This window comes from Schistocerca piceifrons, chromosome X (assembly GCF_021461385.2).
Source record: "Schistocerca piceifrons isolate TAMUIC-IGC-003096 chromosome X, iqSchPice1.1, whole genome shotgun sequence".
Classification (NCBI taxonomy): Eukaryota; Metazoa; Arthropoda; class Insecta; order Orthoptera; family Acrididae; genus Schistocerca; species Schistocerca piceifrons.
In genome coordinates this window covers 407,105,958-407,126,721 of record NC_060149.1, presented here as the reverse complement: position 1 = coordinate 407,126,721, position 20,764 = coordinate 407,105,958, and the positions used below count along the sequence as shown (strand labels likewise).

Here is a 20,764-nt window from a genome sequence, read left to right as displayed (position 1 = left end):
TTAATTAATTAATTTATTTATTTATCCATCTGTGGACATTTTAAAATGTATGGATGTTGTCTGTTGCATACATTCATATATTTATACAGTTTGTTGTTACATGTAGTTAAACATTGTGACATATAAGTTATTTACAGTCATTTTTGCTCCTTATCAAAATATTGTGAAACAAAAGCTATTTACAATCATTTTGTACTAAGGAATTCACTTATAGTGTAAAAGCAGTGTTCCTGCAAAAACAATTTAAGATTTTTCCTAAAGTAGTACACATTATCTGCCTCTTTTATTTTCTTTAGCAGTTTATTGTACAGTGTTACACCTTCATACAAGAAGCTATTTTGGGTCTTATGTTTATTCTTTCTGTCTAGGTGAAGACAGTGACTTGTTCTTGTACTGTAGTTATGAAAACTGCTATTTGTGCTATAATTTTTTATATTTTTCTTGATGTACACTATGGTTTGGAATATAAATTCGCAAGGAACAGTTAGAATTTCTAACATTTTGAAAAGTTCTCTGCAGTGGGCCTGCTTAGTGCTTTTTGTTATAATTCTTGCTGCTCTCTTTTGCATTTTAAATACTGTTTGTAAATTCTGAGCACTGTTTCCCCAGAAAATAATACCATAACTGAGTACCAAATGAACATAACTAAAGTATACAGTCCTTAAATATTCACTACTGCAAATGGATACAAGCGCATACCATGTTGTGGATATCTTTTTTGAGAGTTTCATAGCATGTTCATTCCACTTCATTTGGCTGTCAATGTGCAACCCTAAGAATTTTGTTGTAGGTACATCATCTATGGAGATGTTATCTAGTTTTAAATTTAAGGGGCTCTGTTTTCTGTTCATTCTAAAGCATATTGTATTTGTTTTCTTTACATTGAGAGCTACTTTGTTTTCCTGGGACCATTTGTGAACATCGCTTAGCACTTCAGTAGAATTTTCCAACATTTGTGCTGGTGTCTCGCTGGTGATTACTATGTTGCTGTCATCTGCAAACAGTATTTTCTCTCCATGGCTGATATGTTGTGGGAAATCATTTATATACACCAGAAATAATACAGGGCCTAGTACACTTTTTCTTGAGGGACCCCAATATTGATATATTGTGGATCAGATATATGTTTCTCAATGTACTTGATACACTGGAGATATGTGTGATCTCTACTGACTGTACTCTGTTTTCTAGATGTGAATGAAACCATTTGAGAACCACTCCCCTTACTCCTAGTGCCTCTAATTTATGTGACAGCTTCTGGTGGTCAACTGTATCAAATGCCTTAGACAGGTCTAGGAAAAGGCCAGTTACATAGCTGTTCTCATCTAGTGCTTCTATTGCAGATTCTGTACCTCTACCAGCCCTGAAACCATACTGGTCATAGCAGAGGAGGTTGAATTTACTTAGATAGCTCAAAAGCCTGTTTTTCGTTATTGTTTCTATCACTTTGGAAAAGTATGACATTAGGGCTATTGATCTGTAGTTCTCAACGTTTTCTATGGCACCTTTCTTGTGAACTGGTAAAATTTCAGCATGCTTCAGATAGTCAGGGAAGCAACCAGTTTTGAAGTATTCATTTATGATTTCTGTTATTGGAGCTTTGATACTGTATATGCATTTTTTCGGCTCACACATTGGGATTTCATCTAAACCTGCTGAGTTTTTGTTCTTTAATTGCATTACAAATTGTATACTTCCTCCTCAGTAGTTGGAAGCAATACCATTGAGTTTGCTGTATGCTTCTGTATTGGTTGATTAGCACCTTTTGGACAATTTTTCTGTAAGTTCATTGCAATGCTGCTAAAGTAGGTATTCACATAATTTGCTAATTCTTTCAGGTTACTTTCTAAGTTTTCCTTGTTCCTGATTTGTGTGTTTGTACCTCTCTGCTTCACAGTTCCTGTTTCTTGTTTCACTACAGCCCATATAGCTTTACTTTTATTATTGGCTAAATTTATGAACCTATCGTTGGCTGATTTTTTTGCAGTGTGGAGTACCTTCCTATAGATCCTTTTGTAGTTTTTGTAGTAGTGCAAAAAATTGGATCACTATTGTCCTTTTTAATGGAGTTTAGGTATTTACAAGTTTGAGCACTTTTTCTAATTCCTTTAGTAATCCATTTATTGTTGGTGTATGTTCCAACGGGAATTAGTGCTTTGGGGAATGTTTCTTCAAATTTTAATTTAAACTCAAACATAAAATTGGAGAACTTGTTATTCACTTTAGTTTTTATGTATACTCCTTCCCAACTTTCACATGCTAACTTTAAAGAAAACTCTTGCGAAGCTGATGGGGAGTAGACTCTTTTATATACATGCAGTTTTGATTCTTTTTTTACACAAGCTTTTACTTTTATAATCTGACATAGATGGTCAGACAGTCCCAGATTTTTGACAAGTACATCACAGTTTTCTCTGCCTACATCTGTAGCTACATGGTCAATGGTAGATGATGAATTTGTGGTTATTCTTGTTGCACAGTTGACTAGTGATGATATACCACAACTATGTAGGATATTCACAAATGTGTTACTGGTGTCATCTGTTTTAGTTGTATTTATGTTAAAGTCCCCACACAAAAGGATATTATGTTTCAGAGTCAATCCTAGTTCTAGGCTTTATATAAGTTTTGAAAAGAATATCTCTAAATTACCTCTGGGGGAATGATATACACATAATATAGTTAGTTTCTTGGGCATATTTATAGCAACTATCTCTATTGGGCTTGGGACAAGGAATGAAAGAGGAGAAAGACTAATTGAGTTCTGTAACAGGTTTCAGCTAGTAATAGCGAATATCCTGTTCAAGAATCACAAGAGGAGGAGGTATGCTTGGAAAAGGCCGGGAGATACGGGAAGATTTCAATTAAATTACGTCATGGTCAGACAGAGATTCCGAAATCAGATACTGGATTGTAAGGCATACCCAGGAGCAGATATAGACTCAGATCACAATATAGTAGTGATGAAGAGTAGGCTGAAGTTCAAGACATTAGTCAGGAAGAATCAATACGCGAAGAAGTGGGGTACGGAAGTACTAAGGAATGACGAGATACGTATGAAGTTCTCTAACGCTATAGATACAGCAATAAAGAATAGCGCAGTAGGCAGTACAGTTGAAGAGGAATGGACATCTCTAAAAAGGGCCATCACAGAAGTTGGGAAGGAAAACATAGGTACAAAGAAGGTAGCTGCGAAGAAACCATGGGTAACAGAAGAAATACTTTAGTTGATTGATGAAAGGAGGAAGTACAAACATGTTCTGGGAAAATCAGGAATACAGAAATACAAGTCGCTGAGGAATGAAATAAATAGGAAGTGCAGGGAAGCTAAGACGAAATGGCTGCAGGAAAAATGTGAAGACATCGAAAAAGATATGATTGTCAGAAGGACAGACTCAGCATGCAGGAAAGTCAAAACAACCATTGGTGACATTAAAAGCAACGGTGGTAACATTAAGAGTGCAACGGGAATTCCACTGTTAAATGCAGAGGAGAGAGCAGATAGGTGGAAAGAATACATTGAAAGCCTCTACGAGGGTGAAGATTTGTCTGATGTGATAGAAGAAGAAACAGGAGTTGATTTAGAAGAGATAGGGGATCCAGTATTAGAATCGGAATTTAAAAGAGCTTTGGAGGACTTACGGTCAAATAAGGCAGAAGATATAGATAACATTCCATCAGAATTTCTAAAATCATTGGGGGAAGTGGCAACAAAACGACTATTCACGTTGGTGTGTAGAATATATGAGTCTGGCGATATACCATCTGACTTTTGGAAAAGCATCATCCACACAATTCCGAAGACGGCAAGAGCTGACAAGTGCAAGAACTATTGCACAATCAGCTTAACAGCTCATGCATCGAAGCTGCTTACAAGAATAATATACAGAAGAATGGAAAAGAAAATTGAGATTGCGCTAGGTGACGATCAGTTTGGCTTTAGGAAAAGTAAAGGGACGAGAGAGGCAATTCTGACGTTGCGGCTAATAATGGAAGCAAGGCTAAAGAAAAATCAAGACACTTTCATAGGATTTGTCGACCTGGAAAAAGCGTTCGACAATATAAAATGGTGCAAGCTGTTCGAGATTCTGAAAAAAGTAGGGGTAAGCTATAGGGAGAGACGGGACATATACAATATATACAACAACCAAGAGGGAATAATAAGAGTGGATGATCAAGAACGAAGTGCTCGTATTAAGAAGGGTGTAAGACAAGGCTGTAGCCTTTCGCCCCTACTCTTCAATCTGTACATCGAGGAAGCAATGATGGAAATAAAAGAAAGGTTCAGGAGTGGAATTAAAATACAAGGTGAAAGGATATCAATGATACGATTCGCTGATGACATTGCTATCCTGAGTGAAAGTGAAGAAGAATTAAATGATCTGCTGAATGGAATGAACAGTCTAATGAGTACACAGTATGGTTTGAGAGTAAATTGGAGAAAGACGAAGGTAATGAGAAGTAGTAGAAATGAGAACAGCGAGAAACTTAACATCAGGATTGATGGTCACGAAGTCAATGAAGTTAAGGAATTCTGCTACCTAGGCAGTAAAATAACCAATGATGGACGGAGCAAGGAGGACATCAAAAGCAGACTTGCTATGGCAAAAAAGGCATTTCTGGCCAAGAGAAGTCTACTAATATCAAATACCGGCCTTAATTTGAGGAAGAAATTTCTGAGGATGTACGTCTGGAGTACAGCATTGTATGGTAGTGAAACATGGACTGTGGGAAAACCGGAACAGAAGAGAATTGAAGCATTTGAGATGTGGTGCTATAGACGAATGTTGAAAATCAGTGGACTGATAAGGTAAGGAATGAGGAGGTTCTACGCAGAATCAGAGAGGAAAGGAATATGTGGAAAACACTGATAAGGAGAAGGGACAGGATGATAGGACATCTGCTAAGACATGAGGGAATGACTTCCATGGTACTAGGGGGAGCTGTAGAGGGCAAAAACTGTAGAGGAAGACAGAGATTGGAATACGTCAAGCAAATAATTGAGGGCGTAGGTTGCAAGTGCTACTCTGATATGAAGAGGTTAGCACAGTAAAGGAATTTGTGGTTGGCCACATCAAACCAGTCAGTAGACTGATGAAAAAAAATAATAAATCTTTATTGCTGATGCTTCAAAGTCTTTGTCTACACTTAGCATGATAATATCATTTCTGACTTAAAATTCAATGCCATTCTTAACATTAATACATGATCCTCCACCTTTCATTGTGTTTCTGCAATAAGAACATGCTTGGACATATGAGGGTAAATTAATATATAAGATTTCACTTTCTTTACACCAGTGCTCTGTAATACAGATAACAGTGCTGTCTAAGATTTGTAACTCGACTTCCAGCTGTTGCACTTTGTCTTTTACACACTGAATATTTTGGTGGAGTACTGTTAGACATTTAATGTTAAGAATCTTATGGTAATGTAACTCATCCACAAAAGAAATGGCTTACAATGATTCTTGAGTACTGTTCATAAATAAGCCTGGGATGCTTACCAGGTAGTACTGATAAAAGAGATAAAGAAGATCCAACAAAGAGCGCACATTTCATCATAGGATCATTTTGTCAGCATGAGAGCATTACAGAAATCCTTGACAAACCCCAGTGGTAGATACTACAAGAGAATCGTTGTGCATCACAGAAAGGGTCCCTGTTGAAATTTTGAGAATGTGCTTTCTGAGAAGAGTCGGACAACATATTACTTCCTCCCACAAAATGACCACAAAGAAAATTTTTTAGAAATTAGAGCTAATACAGAGGCTTCATCTGCATCTACATCTACATATATTTATACTCCATGAATCACACTTAATTGCTGGCAGAGGGTTCATCGAACCAGCTCCACAATAATTCTCTGTTATTCCAATCTCAAACAGCGCATGAAGAAAAGAGAAAAGGAACACCTATATCTCCCTGTCTAAGCTCTGATTTCCCTTATTTTATTATGATCATCTTTTCTCCCTATTTAGGTCAGCATCAACAAAATATTTTTGTATTCAGAGGAGAAAGTTGGTGACTGAAATTTCATGAGTAGATTCCACCACAGCAAAAAAACGTCTTTCTTTCAATGATGTCCACCCCAAATCCTGTATCATGTCAGTAACTCTCTCTCCCCTATTTCACGATGATATGAAACATGCTACTTTTCTTTGAACTTTGCAGCAGTACTCCAAAAGTAAATGGACAAGCATAGTGTAGGCAGTCTCTTTAGTAGATCTGTTACATTTTTTAAGCATTCTGCCAATAAAATGCAGTCTTTGGTTTTCCCTCCCCACAATATTTCCTGTGTTCTTTCCAATGTAAGTTGCTCATAATTGTAATTCCTAGGTATTTAGTAGAATTTATGGCCTTTAGATTTGATTTATTTATCATGTAACTGAAGTTTAACAGATACCTTTTAGCACTCATGTGGATCACCTCACAATTTTCATTATTTAGGGTCAATTGCCAATTTTTGCACCATACAGATATCTTTTCTAAATTGTTTTGTAATTTTTTTTATCTTCTGATGACTTTACAAGATGATAAATGACATCATCATCTGCAAACAACCTAAGATGGCTGCTCACAACGAAACCCCCCAATCGCACCCCCATCAGATTTAGTGGGAAGATGGCCTAGTGGATTTCCTGCCAAAAACTGAACACAGATCAAGCATGAAAACAAGAAGAAGGTGTACCGAAAAAAAAAAAGTGAACAGTCCAAATGTAACAAATACAATACTGAGGAAAGTGACATAGCCATGGTGCCATGGTTAAGTGGTCACAGGGTTGGATTATGAAGTGGGTGATCTAGGTTCTAAACCCCCTTGAGCCATTTATTTTTTTTTTTCACAACTTTATGAACTGTCCATTCAGTCATTGAAATGTATGTTCTCTTTCTGTAGGCTTGGTGGTTGTCATACTGTACCTTGGTTATAGAATATAAATCATGTGGTATGAATACAGTACTGTCACAAGTAAATGTGATGAATAGTAAGAGCAGGTGAGATACCACATAGACACCTCACGGGAATGAAAACAACAAATAAACAGATGTTAACTATGTTAACAAAGGAATTCAAGAGCAAAACTTCCAAAACTGAGTGCAACTTCAAAAACACTAAAATATGTGTTTTGACAGAGCACAGAGAAATTGTGTGGTTATGAAACTGTTGCATTCATTATCTGCAGCTTATGTGGCAAACTATTATGTTCTCATTTCCTTGGGAGAGATCACATTCACATTCATAAAAACACCTAAACTGGGCAGGGAGGCATATCTCACTCACTCTCCAGGTGTACAAATTAGGTCCTATCATATGACACACATTCAGTCTATGTATGACCCACCAGATATGTTTTCTGGTGGAGGATTCGGTTGAATTGTCTCCTTGTCATCAAAGGCTTTTGGTTCGCGTTTGAAAGCCACTTCCTTTCAGCTGCTAATAGAGTAGTTGTGCAGAATTGAATTTCATTGTAGGTCCCTTCCTTACACTTCACTGCTGCAAACGGACATTATACCATGACACAGACACAAATTTTAATACAGGGAGCAGCAAAAAAAAAAAAAAAAAGCAAGAGAGCATTGAACACGGCTCACCCACTTTGCAGTCCAACATCATGACCACTTTTTTCCAATGAATTTGTTCAGGGTGGACATCCCATGATCAGTACACCTTCTTCCTGTTTTCATGCTTGATCTGTGTTCAGTTTTTGATGGGCTGTACACCGGGCACTCTTACCACTAAATCACAAGGGGGTGTGATGGGAAGTTTCCCTTATCAGTTTATCTCCTAAATCATTTACAGCCCCGGGTCTACAATATTTTCAAACCAGACCAAAAACTTTGTAGTGGCAACCCAGCAAACCAGGGTATCTGCCCTGGGCAGGAATTTTTTGGGGTGCCAAATTCATATTTTTGAAGAAAAAAAATCTTGTTTCACAAAGCGCCTAGCAACCAGCGCACATTGGTCTATCGAATATTCATGTGGTTTTGAAACACATCCCTGTTGGTTTTTGAACATTTTTGAGCACATTCAAAGTTGATTTCTAAATGAATCATAAGTTGATTTTTGAATGGGTGCATAGTGTACGTGATTTCCCTGCCAGGGGCATCTCCGTTGCATCTAAAAATAAAAAACTTTCCCACAGACAAGAGAGGATGGGGCTATATGAGCTGAGTCAAATAAACCCAAACTACTGAATGCCAATTGCTGTTTGTTTATGTGGTTGATGGGGCGTGCAAATGATCAGCATTGTTATAATTATTAGTGAAATCCATAGAGTCAGACTACCAAAGTGGACTTAAATGACTAACAAGAATAACAGGCAAGAAAGATTTCATATCTTCTCAGTGTATCTAAGAAAATGAAATTTTGACAGAAAATGTTTAACAGAACCCTACACTATTAATGGCCAGTTGTACAGTCCCCGATTAGCAGTTGCTTAAGTTCTATTCTCAGAACAGCATGAAAAACGTATTGTATGAACACCTGATAATGCCTAACCAGAAAATAAATGTGGGATAACTGAGCTGGTGATTCTGGCAGGCTTAGGGAAGTTAACTGGAGAATAAATTTTGACAATGGCAGGAATAGTTGCAGAGTTAGTAATGACAAGATTGTTTGTTGGATCGAGAAAGAAGAAGAAATGGGTACATCACACAAATTATGTGGAAGAATATGTCAGTTCCATATTTATAGAGAAGTTTTGTACAACTAGTTTTCGATGTCATATTTGAGGAACTGAAGCATTTGAATGAAATGTGAAACTATTTCCTAACATAGAACTTTTTGCTTTTAGTGGGCCTAATAGACATTTAACATTAGTACTTTGCGAATTCCATTCTGTCATGTTATTTATGTAAATGAGGTATATAAAAATGACCATTTGTGCAAAATCAGTCTCACTATTTTGGAATGTGTTACAATTACTGCAATATTACAAAGATCTTTTTCATTTTATCTAGCAGACAGTGACAACACAGATGTAATCAAATCGAGAAATCACACAAGCCATAGGTACTATTTGTGTTACCAACTCTTTCAGTATTATACAATTACATTTTGATTTTTCATGTAGCAAGACATTTGGCGAACTTTAATAAGGTAATAGATTCTTTTGCAGAAAGGAAAGCAAGCCATTTAACGCTTAGCAAGATAGAGAGAAAAAAATTCTGGGACCTAAGGATTGAAGAAATGCATACTGTCTTGCTTGTCTCTTGCCTTTACTGGTTTTATGTTTCCTATATTTAATTTTATGTCACACAAAAGAGAATGTTATTAGCTAACAGGCAATAAATAGTGTAAATTTTCTGAAGAGTTCGTATTCTCTCGGTCACAAATAATCCCACCCAGTATTAATTGTGAGTTTTTTTAAGGGGGGTGTAGGTTGTCAAACCAGCCGACTGGGAACAGGAGAGGCACCACAGAATATTTTAATTTCCACTGTCCTGAATATGGGTCTGATAGCTTCCATTACAAAAAGTATATGTTTGAATTCCACAGAGCAAAATAAAGTGACGTGCAATAGAAGAATGCTGTGTGAATAGGTATGGCACTGCACTTTGGCACACAAAAGACCAAATAACATGCCTTACATTTCCTCGAACATATCGAGTTGGGGGGGGGGGGGGGGAGGGGGGCAGGTGTTGCCACTGTTAAGTATGGAGCTACTGCATCAGCATACCCTGAAAGGAACTAACTGATATACAGTCTGAACCATAAGACTTACTTTTATTAAGTGGTTTAAGTTGCTTCACTACTCTGCAGATATTTACTTCTAAGTTATTCATGTTGGCAGCTGTTCTTGATTCGAATTCTGAAGTATTTACCTCATCTTCTTTGGTGAAGGAATTTCGGAAGGCTGTGTTTTGTAAGTCTGCTTTGGATGCACTGTTGTCAATAGTATTTCCATTGCTTTTACACAGAGAAGGCAATTTGTCTTGCCACTAGCACATATTACATATGACCAGAATTTTATAGGATTTTCTGCCAGGTTTCAAGACAAATTTTCAGTGTGGAAGCTATTATAAGTATCTTGCATTGACATCTGTGCTAAATTTTGAGCTTCTGTAAAATATTGCCAATCTTTGAATTTGGCATGCTTTTTTCATTGGTTTGCAACACTGTTATGACCAGTTTTATGTACCATAAGGCGTTAGTTCTGTCATTTGTTAATTTACTTGGTATAAATCTCTCAATTGCTGTCAATTCTATTTCTTTGAATTGAAGCTGCATCTAGCCTATGCTTACATTGTTAATTGTGAAGCAGTGGAGATTGTCTCTCAGGGAGGTGTCAATTGAATTTTTATCTGGTTTTTTGAATAGGTATATTTTTCTTTATTTTTGGAGGATTTGGGGGTTAAAATATTAAATCACACTACAACAATCCTGTGTTCACTAATCCCTGTTTTTAATTTGATGCTCGTTATTAGCTTAGGATTATCACTGCTAAGAGGTCAAGTGTATTCTCACAACCATTTACTATTCACTTGGGCTCATGAACAAACTGCTCAAAATAATTTTCAGAGAATGCGTTTAGCACAATTTCAGAAGATGTTTTCTGTGTACTTCCAGATTTAAACATGTATTTTCACCAACATATTGAGGGTAAATTAAATTCACCACCAACTAGAATTGTATGGGTCAGGTATGTGTTTGAAATTAAACCCAAGTTTTCTTTGAACCTTTTGGCAATTGTTATCATCTGGTTTAGGAGATCAGTAAAAGGATCCAGTTATTATTTTATTCCAGTTGCCAAGAATGACCTCTGCCCATACTAACTCACAGGAACTATCTACTTCAATTTTGCTACAAGATAGGCTACTTGTAATAGCAAAAAACATACCACTCCCAACTTCGCTTAACCTATCCTGGCTGAACACTGTTAGGTTCTTTGCAAAAATTTTGGGTGAACTTATCTCCAGCTTTAACCAGCTTCTGGTGCCCATAAAAATTTGAGAATCAGTGCTTTCTATTAGCACTTGGAGCTCTGGTACTTTCCCAGCACAGCTATGACAGTTTACAACAGATACCGATAGTTCCTGGCTCTATGTTCTTCCTATGTACAACCTGCACCTTTTGAGAATGAAGTTTTTGTGTTTTCCTAAGATGCTCTAACCTAAAAAACTGCCCAGTCTATGCCACACAGCATGTAGTGGACTCCTGACCTACTCAGCTGACCAGAAACCCAACCACCCTGTGGCGCAAGTAAAGGAGTCTTCAGCTACATGGCCGCAGAACCAGCTGAGCCTCTGATTCAGACACTACACTCAGTTCTCTACCAGAAGTCGGCAATCATTCCTGTTGACTATGCTGCAAATGGTGAGCTCTGCTTTCATCTTGCAAGCAAGACTGGCAGCCTTTACCATTTCTGTTAGCTGCTTGCAACCAGAGAGAATCTCTTCCAGTCCAAAGCAACACACATCATGGATGTGAGCCACCACTGCTGTGCTCTTCAGTGCATGCAGAAGGACCAGTTCCATGTCTGGAACAAATCCTATCAGCATGCACATGGAGTGCACATTAGATTTCTTCCCTGCCTTGGCAGCCAAGTCCCTAAGGGGAACCATAATGTGCCTAACTTTGCAGCTCACAACTAACAATAATCCTACCCTCTGTGATTGTCTGAATCTTTCAGGCTGAGATGTTTCCTCTGAAACAGGACAAGCAACTGCATCTGACTGAGGGACAATGTCTTGTGCCTGGAGTCTGTTTGTCAGACTAACTGGGGAGGTCTTACATTCAGCCCCTTGGAAAGTCCTTCATCGCCTTCCACACTCCGAGGTGACATCCCACTCGACAGTGGGTGAGGGGTCAACCTCAGTGTGAGCAGTAACTGTGCTGGCCACTGGTGTGGACTGATCAGTGAACTCAGATGTGCTGGTTGTCCGTTGGATCCCCACGACCAGCCCACAACAATGATGCCCATCCACTGCAGTTTCAAGCTGTATAACCGAAGTCATCACAGCCTGGAGCTGAGAGCAAAGAGTCACCAACTCACCTCGTATCCACACACAGCAATCACAGCCCCTATCCTTACTAAAGACTGTGGGAAACTACACTACACAGACAAACAAGGACAATCGACATCCACTACGGAACTCTACTGTACGCATGGAGAACTGTGTCTAGTAAATCAGATTCACATGCAGAGATTAAAAAACTGAACTACCAAAGCACTCAGGTGAGACTAAATAATTCGCTCCTGATTAGGAACTTGTAATATGTCACAAAATCAGTTTACGTTCTGACAAAAATGAAAAGACTTACCAATGATCATTCTTCCCACTCACCCCTCACAAGTGGAACAGGGAATGGGGGACCAGTTAGTAGTACCAGAAGTACCCTCTAGCACACACTGTCAAGTGGCTTGTGGCATATTGACGTAGAAGCAGATGCAGATATAGATGAACATGTGGACAGGCATTTTGTTGGCAAGTTGTTTTGACTATACTGCAGAAGTTTCACTCGTAAGCCCTTACACATCCTCCACACAGTCCAAGTTTCTCACCATCTGATTTCCATATATTTGGAGCCTTGAAGAAAGACATTCATTGCCGTCAATTTGCTTCAGATGAAGAGGTGTATGCCTGGGTGCAATCATGGTTCTGTAGGCAATTGCACACATTTTTCCATGAAGGTGTTGACCATCTTGTCTCACAGTAAGATAAATGTATTAACTGTTATGGTGATTACTTTTTAAATAATAAACAGTCTACCCACATTTTCCACCATCTGTCTTGTTTTCATTTGACTGTCCCCTATAAGCCATCTGCATTTTTTTTTTTTTTTTAATTTAGAGAAACACACAAATTTACAGCCTGACACAAATTTGTTATGTTGCAGTAGTTAACACTATCATGCTGTTTTCAAATTCTTCTGATTTTATAATTTCTCCTAGGTTACTCATACAGTTAGATGTAGACTTATAGCAACATATTCATTAGCTCACAGGAGTTTCAAGCTAATTTGCAACCATACTGAACTATTATATCTGAGAGTCAGCAGTCTCAGAGAAGGATCCTGGAGTAAGATTATCATGTTTTAAGTCGTTTTCTGAATTCAACTGTAAATTGTATCAAAGGAAAATTCACCAGAGAAAAGTAATGAATTATGAAACACAATTGCTTGCCAGTGCTTACCTTCGAATGCAAAATGTGTGGTACTGCCAATAGTCACATATAAAAGTAGCAGTGACACACTACCTAACATTCAGAACCAACAGTTATTTCCTGTGGAAGGGAAATGGAAGTCTCGGAGGATGAGGGGGTGGCGAAAGGGAAGGTTGACAAGGAAGGACAGATCATTTATATTTCGCAACAGGGGGAAAATCTTCTGTAATTTCATTTACAAGGAGATTTAAATTCATTGTTTCCTTTCTAGGGTTGATTTTGAGAAGATATTTTTCTTAATTTTGCTTTCTGATAACAAAATATTATCATATAATGTACTCATTGTATTTGTTCATTCTCCATAGGTCATTTACTTTCATCCAAAATATACAGATGTCTTTTGCTGACTGTAATGTCCAGCATTGCACTTTTATATGCTGCGAACTTCTATTTCATTTTTCATTGCTTCTGCATTACAATCTATTTCAGTTTGGTGATTTTCTCTTTTCCATTTTCTTTATACTATTTTGCTATTTGCTTTGATTTTATTCCTCTTCTTTCACATTAAATTCACTCAGTTTTTGTATTTTCTTCTTGTATTTAGTGTGGTACAAACTTTTTCAGGTGGAATGAATTCAGTGTTTTCTTTTAAGATAGAATAGGAACACAGCAGTCAGTGGCAATCCCACTGTTTTGTATTATTCTTCAGATTTCAACTATAAGTAATCATATTCAGTGCATTTGAGTGAGCTACCATCCAATGAACTCACTACAGTACATGTCACCTTATGAATTTTTTTCCACATTTGGTGTACACAAAATCCCTTGCACATGCAGTCAAGAATACATAGGATCTACAAAAAGAAACATTACCATGTGACTTAAGGTGACGTACTGTTGAGAGTTCGTTGGATGGTAACTCACTCAAGTACACTGAAGATGGCTATTTGTAATTGAAATCTGAGTATACAAGTATAGTAAGAAACTAGTAGGATTATGACTGTTCGCTGTATTCCTGTTCTTCCTTAATTAATCTACAGTCGCCGTGCACATTGGTTCCTTTTGGAATCAAATTTGTCAAAGTTGCTTATTTTCTTTTAGACTTTAATTTACAGTTTCTCAGTTTTTGATTCACCACAGATTATCCTTATTTGAGAGAGTAATTTTGACCATCTTTGTAATGCATTTTTGCTTATTCTTTGAGCTATGTGCTTAAATTGTATGGCTACCAAATTATCACCCAAAACTAATATCTTCAATTTTTCATCTTCTGCAGTAAAAAATCTCTTATCTTTATCTCTTCATAACTACAGTGTAACTGAAAGAAGGTTCAAATTCAGTTTTGTATATCCAGGTACTTAAAAAACGTGGCAGAACTTTTAGAGCACAAAGCCTACTCACATGGATAGATATTGTCACAAAAATTCCAGTCACCATCCCAAGCACAAAAGGGGAATTATTAAAACATTGGTGGACTGGCCTAAAAGATTTCATGAACCAAAGTACTTGGAGAAAAAGTTCAATCATTTAAGAACTACTTTCAAAAGAAACTGCTATTCTGCAAAGAGATAAATAAGGCACTGCCTCCTAAAAGATCTGGAGCTTCAGGTGAAAAAACAAAACCAACTAAAGGGAAAATTTTCCTCCCATTTGTAAAAAGAGTCACAAATTGCCTCAGCAGATTACTAAAAAGACATGGTACTGATAGTGCTTAAACCAATAAGAAAAGTGCATGAACATTTTAACACAGCAAGGGACCTATGCCTGTTGCCTGCAACAGTAGGAGTACACAAAATCCCTTGCACATGAAGTCAAGTATACATAGGATCTACAAAAAGAAGCATTATCATGTGACTTAAAGAATACAAGAGTAATGTTTGCCTGGGAAACATGGATAAATTGGCAGTAGCAGATCATACTCTGGGACCAGAGAACCACCAACTTCATTTGTTCAATACTACTACAGTTTTATTAAAATACAACTATTACTCTGCTTGGATGTACAGAGAGGCCATATTGAAAAAAATAATAAAAATAACTTTAGAATAAAGAACAAGGATTGAAATTAGACAAGTTGTGATGCTTAGTAGCAAATGAAGCAAACAGCTCCAATTGTACTGCACCGCAAGCTCTAAGAGACTCGTAGGCGTGACTCTGTGATCTTAGGCATTAATCAAAAGATGCCATGACTCAGCCATTGTGTGGATACATTTGTAAAAAGAGTCACAAATTGCCTCAGCAGATTACTAAAAAGACATGGTACTGATAGTGCTTAAACCAATAAGAAAAGTGCATGAACATTTTAACACAGCAAGGGACCTATGCCTGTTGCCTGCAACAGTAGGAGTACACAAAATCCCTTGCACATGAAGTCAAGTATACATAGGATCTACAAAAAGAAGCATTATCATGTGACTTAAAGAATACAAGAGTAATGTTTGCCTGGGAAACATGGATAAATTGGCAGTAGCAGATCATACTCTGGGACCAAAGAACCACCAACTTCATTTGTTCAATACTACTACAGTTTTATTAAAATACAACCATTACTCTGCTTGGATGTACAGAGAGGCCATATTGAAAAAAATAATAAAAATAACTTTAGAATAAAGAACAAGGATTGAAATTAGACAAGTTGTGATGCTTAGTAGCAAATGAAGCAAACAGCTCCAATTCTACTGCACCACAAGCTCTAAGAGACTCGTAGGCGTGACTCTGTGATCTTAGGCATTAATCAAAAGATGCCATGACTCAGCCATTGTGTGGATACATATAAACAGTTTGGCTTGCTGAACTCATGTAAGTTTGAATTTTTTATATGAGTCTATACCATCTGATGGTGTCTCCAGCATTAGGAGACAATGAATTAGGCCCATGAAATATGCATTGGGGTACAGCCTTTTGCGCATAAAGCAGAAGTCACCGAGGACACATATACTAGCAGCGAAAACCTGCAATGTATGATGAATAATTTTTATTGATATCTGCCACGGTTTTGATGCAGTGGTTACATCTTCCTTTTTTGCGTCATTTCAGTGATGATGAGTTGCAATTTTGTAGAATGATGTTCATGGGTGTACTTATTTTTCATGTACTCCATTCTTTTCTCATCAAGAGGAATTGTTCTGTCATTTCACATTTATTGAATCTCGTCATGTGCAACACAAAAGACATTTTGATTTTATTTGTGAGAGATTAATCAGTATACTGCTCACCAGTATCTATTCTCAGTCATCCCTCCTATCATTCAAGCCAATTAATGACAGGAGAGTTTTGGTCTTCATCTGACTAATCTAAGATCAAACAATTTAATAAATTTGCATTCATTTTCTTGTTAGTGAGCAGCTGTGCAGTTTCAGAAGATGTATGTCCTTGGAATATTTCTAGTAACTGAATTTTGTGCAATATATGATGATTTCTCTTTTGGAATGATTATATTTCATTTATAAATCAGTCACTTGTTAAATTAACATGGGCTATTGTGGTAACTGCATATGAATTCCAATGTATGACACATATTACAATCAAACTCCTACAACAATATTATGGTACTTAATTATGAACTACAGAGCAATCATGTAGATGTAAATGTAGTAGTTAATGACTTGATATCATCACAAAATAACCACAGAAACTCATTACCTCATTGGTAATGTAGAATTCATTTATGGAAACTATAAGTGAAATAAACAATAAGTAATATTTTATAGTCTGCTCATAGGATGTTTTATGGGCAACTTTCATAACAACTTTAAAAAAGTGAGACAAGTGAAATAATTCAGTCTTAACAGGATTCATTTGTCAACATTTATATGGGCTACTTTTATAACTACCCATTCCAGTTTACTGTGCAATTAACCAGTGATACTGAATTCCAGAAAAAAAGAATGACTCAATACAGTACAAAGAAAATTTTTATTTTGTGATGATTTAATCTATTGTGTGTGGCTTGGTGGCTCACTGATGAATTCCTACACTACAAATTCAAAGCCCTAGGATTTTAATCTCTCATTTAATACTGTTTTGACCTCTGTCAATGTTTATTGATGTGAAAAGGCAGAATTGCACTGTGATTTGAAATTCACGTTTAACTGAGGTATAGCTGGTGAGGTATAACTGGTGAGGTAAGTCAGTTCGAAGTTCAGAAGAAGCCAACGGCGTACTACTCTAAAGACACCATGCCTAGTAATGCACTGTGGTATTCAAAACAATCTTCAGACTGATGACAACTTAACTTATAATCTACTGTATTTGACAATAATATCAATCAGACTGGCTGAAAAATGAGTCAAAACCAAAGCCCAATGAAACACTGTCAGACGTCCGGAATAATCGAACTGTCACTGTGATTTTTGGCTCTGTTAGAACTATTTTAACATCTAAACAGTTTCCTCTTCATTTGGTTGTAGCGCCACTTAATAAATTTATTTATAAGGATTCCTCTGACTGTTGACAACTTATGATTTTGCAACAAGACGTATTTTGAACTAATCACAGAATATCCTTTTCTTACAGAATGAAACCAAAATCAATCACACATCTGTCACAAATGGACATGCTGTAACAAATGGCTACACCAAGAATCAAGCATCTGACTATTACATCAATGCATCAACAGATATTCACTTACGTACAGTTGCAAATAAGTCTTTAGCAAATGGTACAAACTGATGAAGTACTGATTTAGTGCTGTTTTCATTTTAGGAAAACAGACATGTAAATGCTCATTATCAACTGTAAGTGATGATGAGCAGGAGACAGTGAACAACTGAAGTGTTCCTCTATACTGCTGTGGATGTAAACAAAAAAAAGTGTTTTATCTACAACATTCTGTGGGCATTAAATCCAATACGTGTATTCTGAACACAGTCCCTCTTTATTAACCCACATAATGGCAAACAATAAGGGTTTAAAAGGAGTAAAGCTATTTTTACAGTTTTTGGAAGCCCATGGTATTCATAGCATGATTTTATATGTGAATGTGTGTATTCTCATGTCAAGTTAATATCATACATCAATTGCAGATTTGTTAGAAACAAGAGCCATAACAAAAAAACTCAGTTGAGTTTCTGTCAAACTGTCAGTTCATAATTATATTTGTTTTTATCACTGTATATTTTTTATGATAAGTTAAAGTCTAGTCAGATCTAAATTATAATGTGATGTACAGCTGAATATTAAAAATTTGCATCAGTCACAGACATATGGCAGTTATCAAATTTTGCCTGTCATCTGCTGTCAGAAATGTTTCATTGCCATAAATAAGTATTGATGTGTTATTATTATTATTGCCATAAATGTTTCAGATCAATAAACTTTGCTGACTATTCTACTTTTTCCTTGCTTTTACATTATTCACTCTTTAGATGATAAAATCAAAACTCTCAGTTCATACTGAACTGTTGAAGGATATGAGGTGCAGAAATGTGAAAAATGTATATGTATTTCTACTGGCCAATCCCCAGAAAGATTATTGTGCAATGTATATTGCTCTGAAACAAGATTCAGCTAAATTGTGGTATAGCTCAACTAAACATGGTGTGGACCTGGAGAGAGAATGGCAGTTTTTTTTTTTTGTTTTTTTTAGCTAAGTATTGCTAGAGTGGGTTGTGTGGGCTGTTAAGTTTATTGTGCTCAACAATTAGACTATATACACACAACAAAACAAAGAGTGAAGCAACAAGTTCAGTTTAATATTGCTGCACACACATCTTTTGCCATTTCTTGTCAATGTACTACTTTCTTCACTCATTTCAATAATTATAGGACATTTTAGAGGAGAATAATACCAACTGCTCCATTTTCCAGTTGTGGTGAGTAGCTGAATAGTTCCCCCTCACTTGCCATGGCTGAGTGCTGTTCACCACCAGGCATACACTTCAATTGGTCAATCTATAACTGTTTAGTTCTTTCCTGTGTACAAACTTTGAAAGGTTTACTTTTTGTTAATTATATTTTGTAATAGGCTACATATGCAACAGTTTCTGAGACAGACAGTGACTGAAACAAATGCAAGCAGCTATTAAAAGATGTGTCACTTTTGCTTAATAACATTGACACATGACAGTTTTATATACAAATGAAATCTACTGTACTCAACTGTTCAGTTATATAAAAAAGAACTCCTCTAATGTGTAGTCATTGTGTGTGAGAACAGTAATCTGCTTAGCATTTGCTGTAATTCAGTTGATCAGTGTTGTGAAAGAGACCTCATGTAATGCAGATACAGATGTAAAATATAAAATTTTGGGTAAGGTACATTGATGATACAAGTTTGTAAAATCTGAAGCACAAATAAGGCAGGGTGTGAAAGGAACAATCTTTTATATTTCTGTTTCAAATTTGCTGTGAGCATCCTGATGCTGAATGGTTGTTATATATCTTAGATGATAATGTATATTTATTGTAATAGCTGTTATACAATATCGCTGAACTGTTTATGAGTACGTGTTCTTATACCCGTATGTCTATAATGTGTTTCTTTGTAAAATATTGTTTTTGCTCATTAAATAGATTTTATATGTATTTGTTTACATTGTCTACACTTATTTTTAATGTCAGTGTATGATTTTAGATGACCACTGATTCGTATCATTTCCTTTATCTATCAAAACCTGAATTCTTTTTCTTAACTGGCATCTTGTGATTCATTCTAGCTAACTGGGTGCTAACTATTGATAAGACAATCTTTATTCTTGTGGAATGACCAAATAAAGTACTCAATAAGAATGAAAGAGTGCAGGCAAATTTTATGTACTTGTAACAACAGTGTTATTTTAGAAAGTGTGCTCATTAACAAATTGATGGTAAGCTTATGGCTTCTATCTTCAAATCTCAAGGAATGCATATATTTTCTACCTCACTAATAATTTAGTAGTATGAAGGTTGATTTTTATTTTCATTCCTTTTTTACCTTCTCTCTTAACTTTCGTTTCATGAGACCTCTTCATCAATATTCTACACCATTGGGCTGTCGTTTCCATCTTTTTAGCCATCCATATCATTAATTAACTTTTCTCTCTTAGTATTTAATATATTTCTTGGGAACTCAGGTGTAATTGATTCTATCTACTGTGTACACTCCATTTATATCCACTCTTAGCATAATACTATTACATTTGGGTTCTGATGTTGCATATTTTATATCTGTCAACACAGTTTACTTCTATCCTCTGTCTCTATACTTAGAGAGGAAGGTGAACTGTAAGAACATATGTACTAAAAGGGCTGGAGCATGGAGAACTCCTGAAAACAGGGGGACTCATATAAGGCTTGATATCACCAGTTGGCTAGAAATGAAAACTGATAGTAGTAGTTATTTGTCATAAACCTAAGTACTTACTGAAATACAGAATGCAAAGTCATGTTGGCAGCTAAAGCAAAAACTTAAATCTTTTGAGGCTAAGTTGAATCTGCATGTGAAAATGTTTGAGTAAGACAGTTCATGAAGAGTAGGCCAAGAGCAGTGCTACTGCACAGACACAGAGGCATTGCACAAGTATGGAAGCACTGTGTTGGGTCTGCAAACAGGTTTCTCTAGTTTATTTCATATGTGTTGCCTGGCAAGTAACATACTTTCTCGCAAGTGCCTTCATGCACATCATGCCCCAGTGTTCAGGGGCAGAAAGTTGATGGCACACTGATGCAATGATGGTGGA

At 36.5% G+C, this 20,764-nt stretch overlaps 1 protein-coding gene across 3 annotated transcripts in view; it reads left to right on the top strand.

Moving 5' to 3' along the window:
* Positions 1-19,631, top strand: part of LOC124721320 (elongation of very long chain fatty acids protein AAEL008004) — a 331,184-nt gene extending 311,553 nt beyond the window's left edge. For all 3 annotated transcript variants that reach the window (XM_047246231.1, XM_047246232.1, XM_047246230.1), the window contains one exon: positions 17,622-19,631. In XM_047246231.1, coding sequence (XP_047102187.1) covers positions 17,622-17,777 — 156 coding nt within the window. In that variant the 3' untranslated portion in view covers positions 17,778-19,631. The remainder of the gene's footprint in view (positions 1-17,621) is intronic.
* The last annotated feature ends 1,133 nt before the right edge of the window (positions 19,632-20,764 follow it).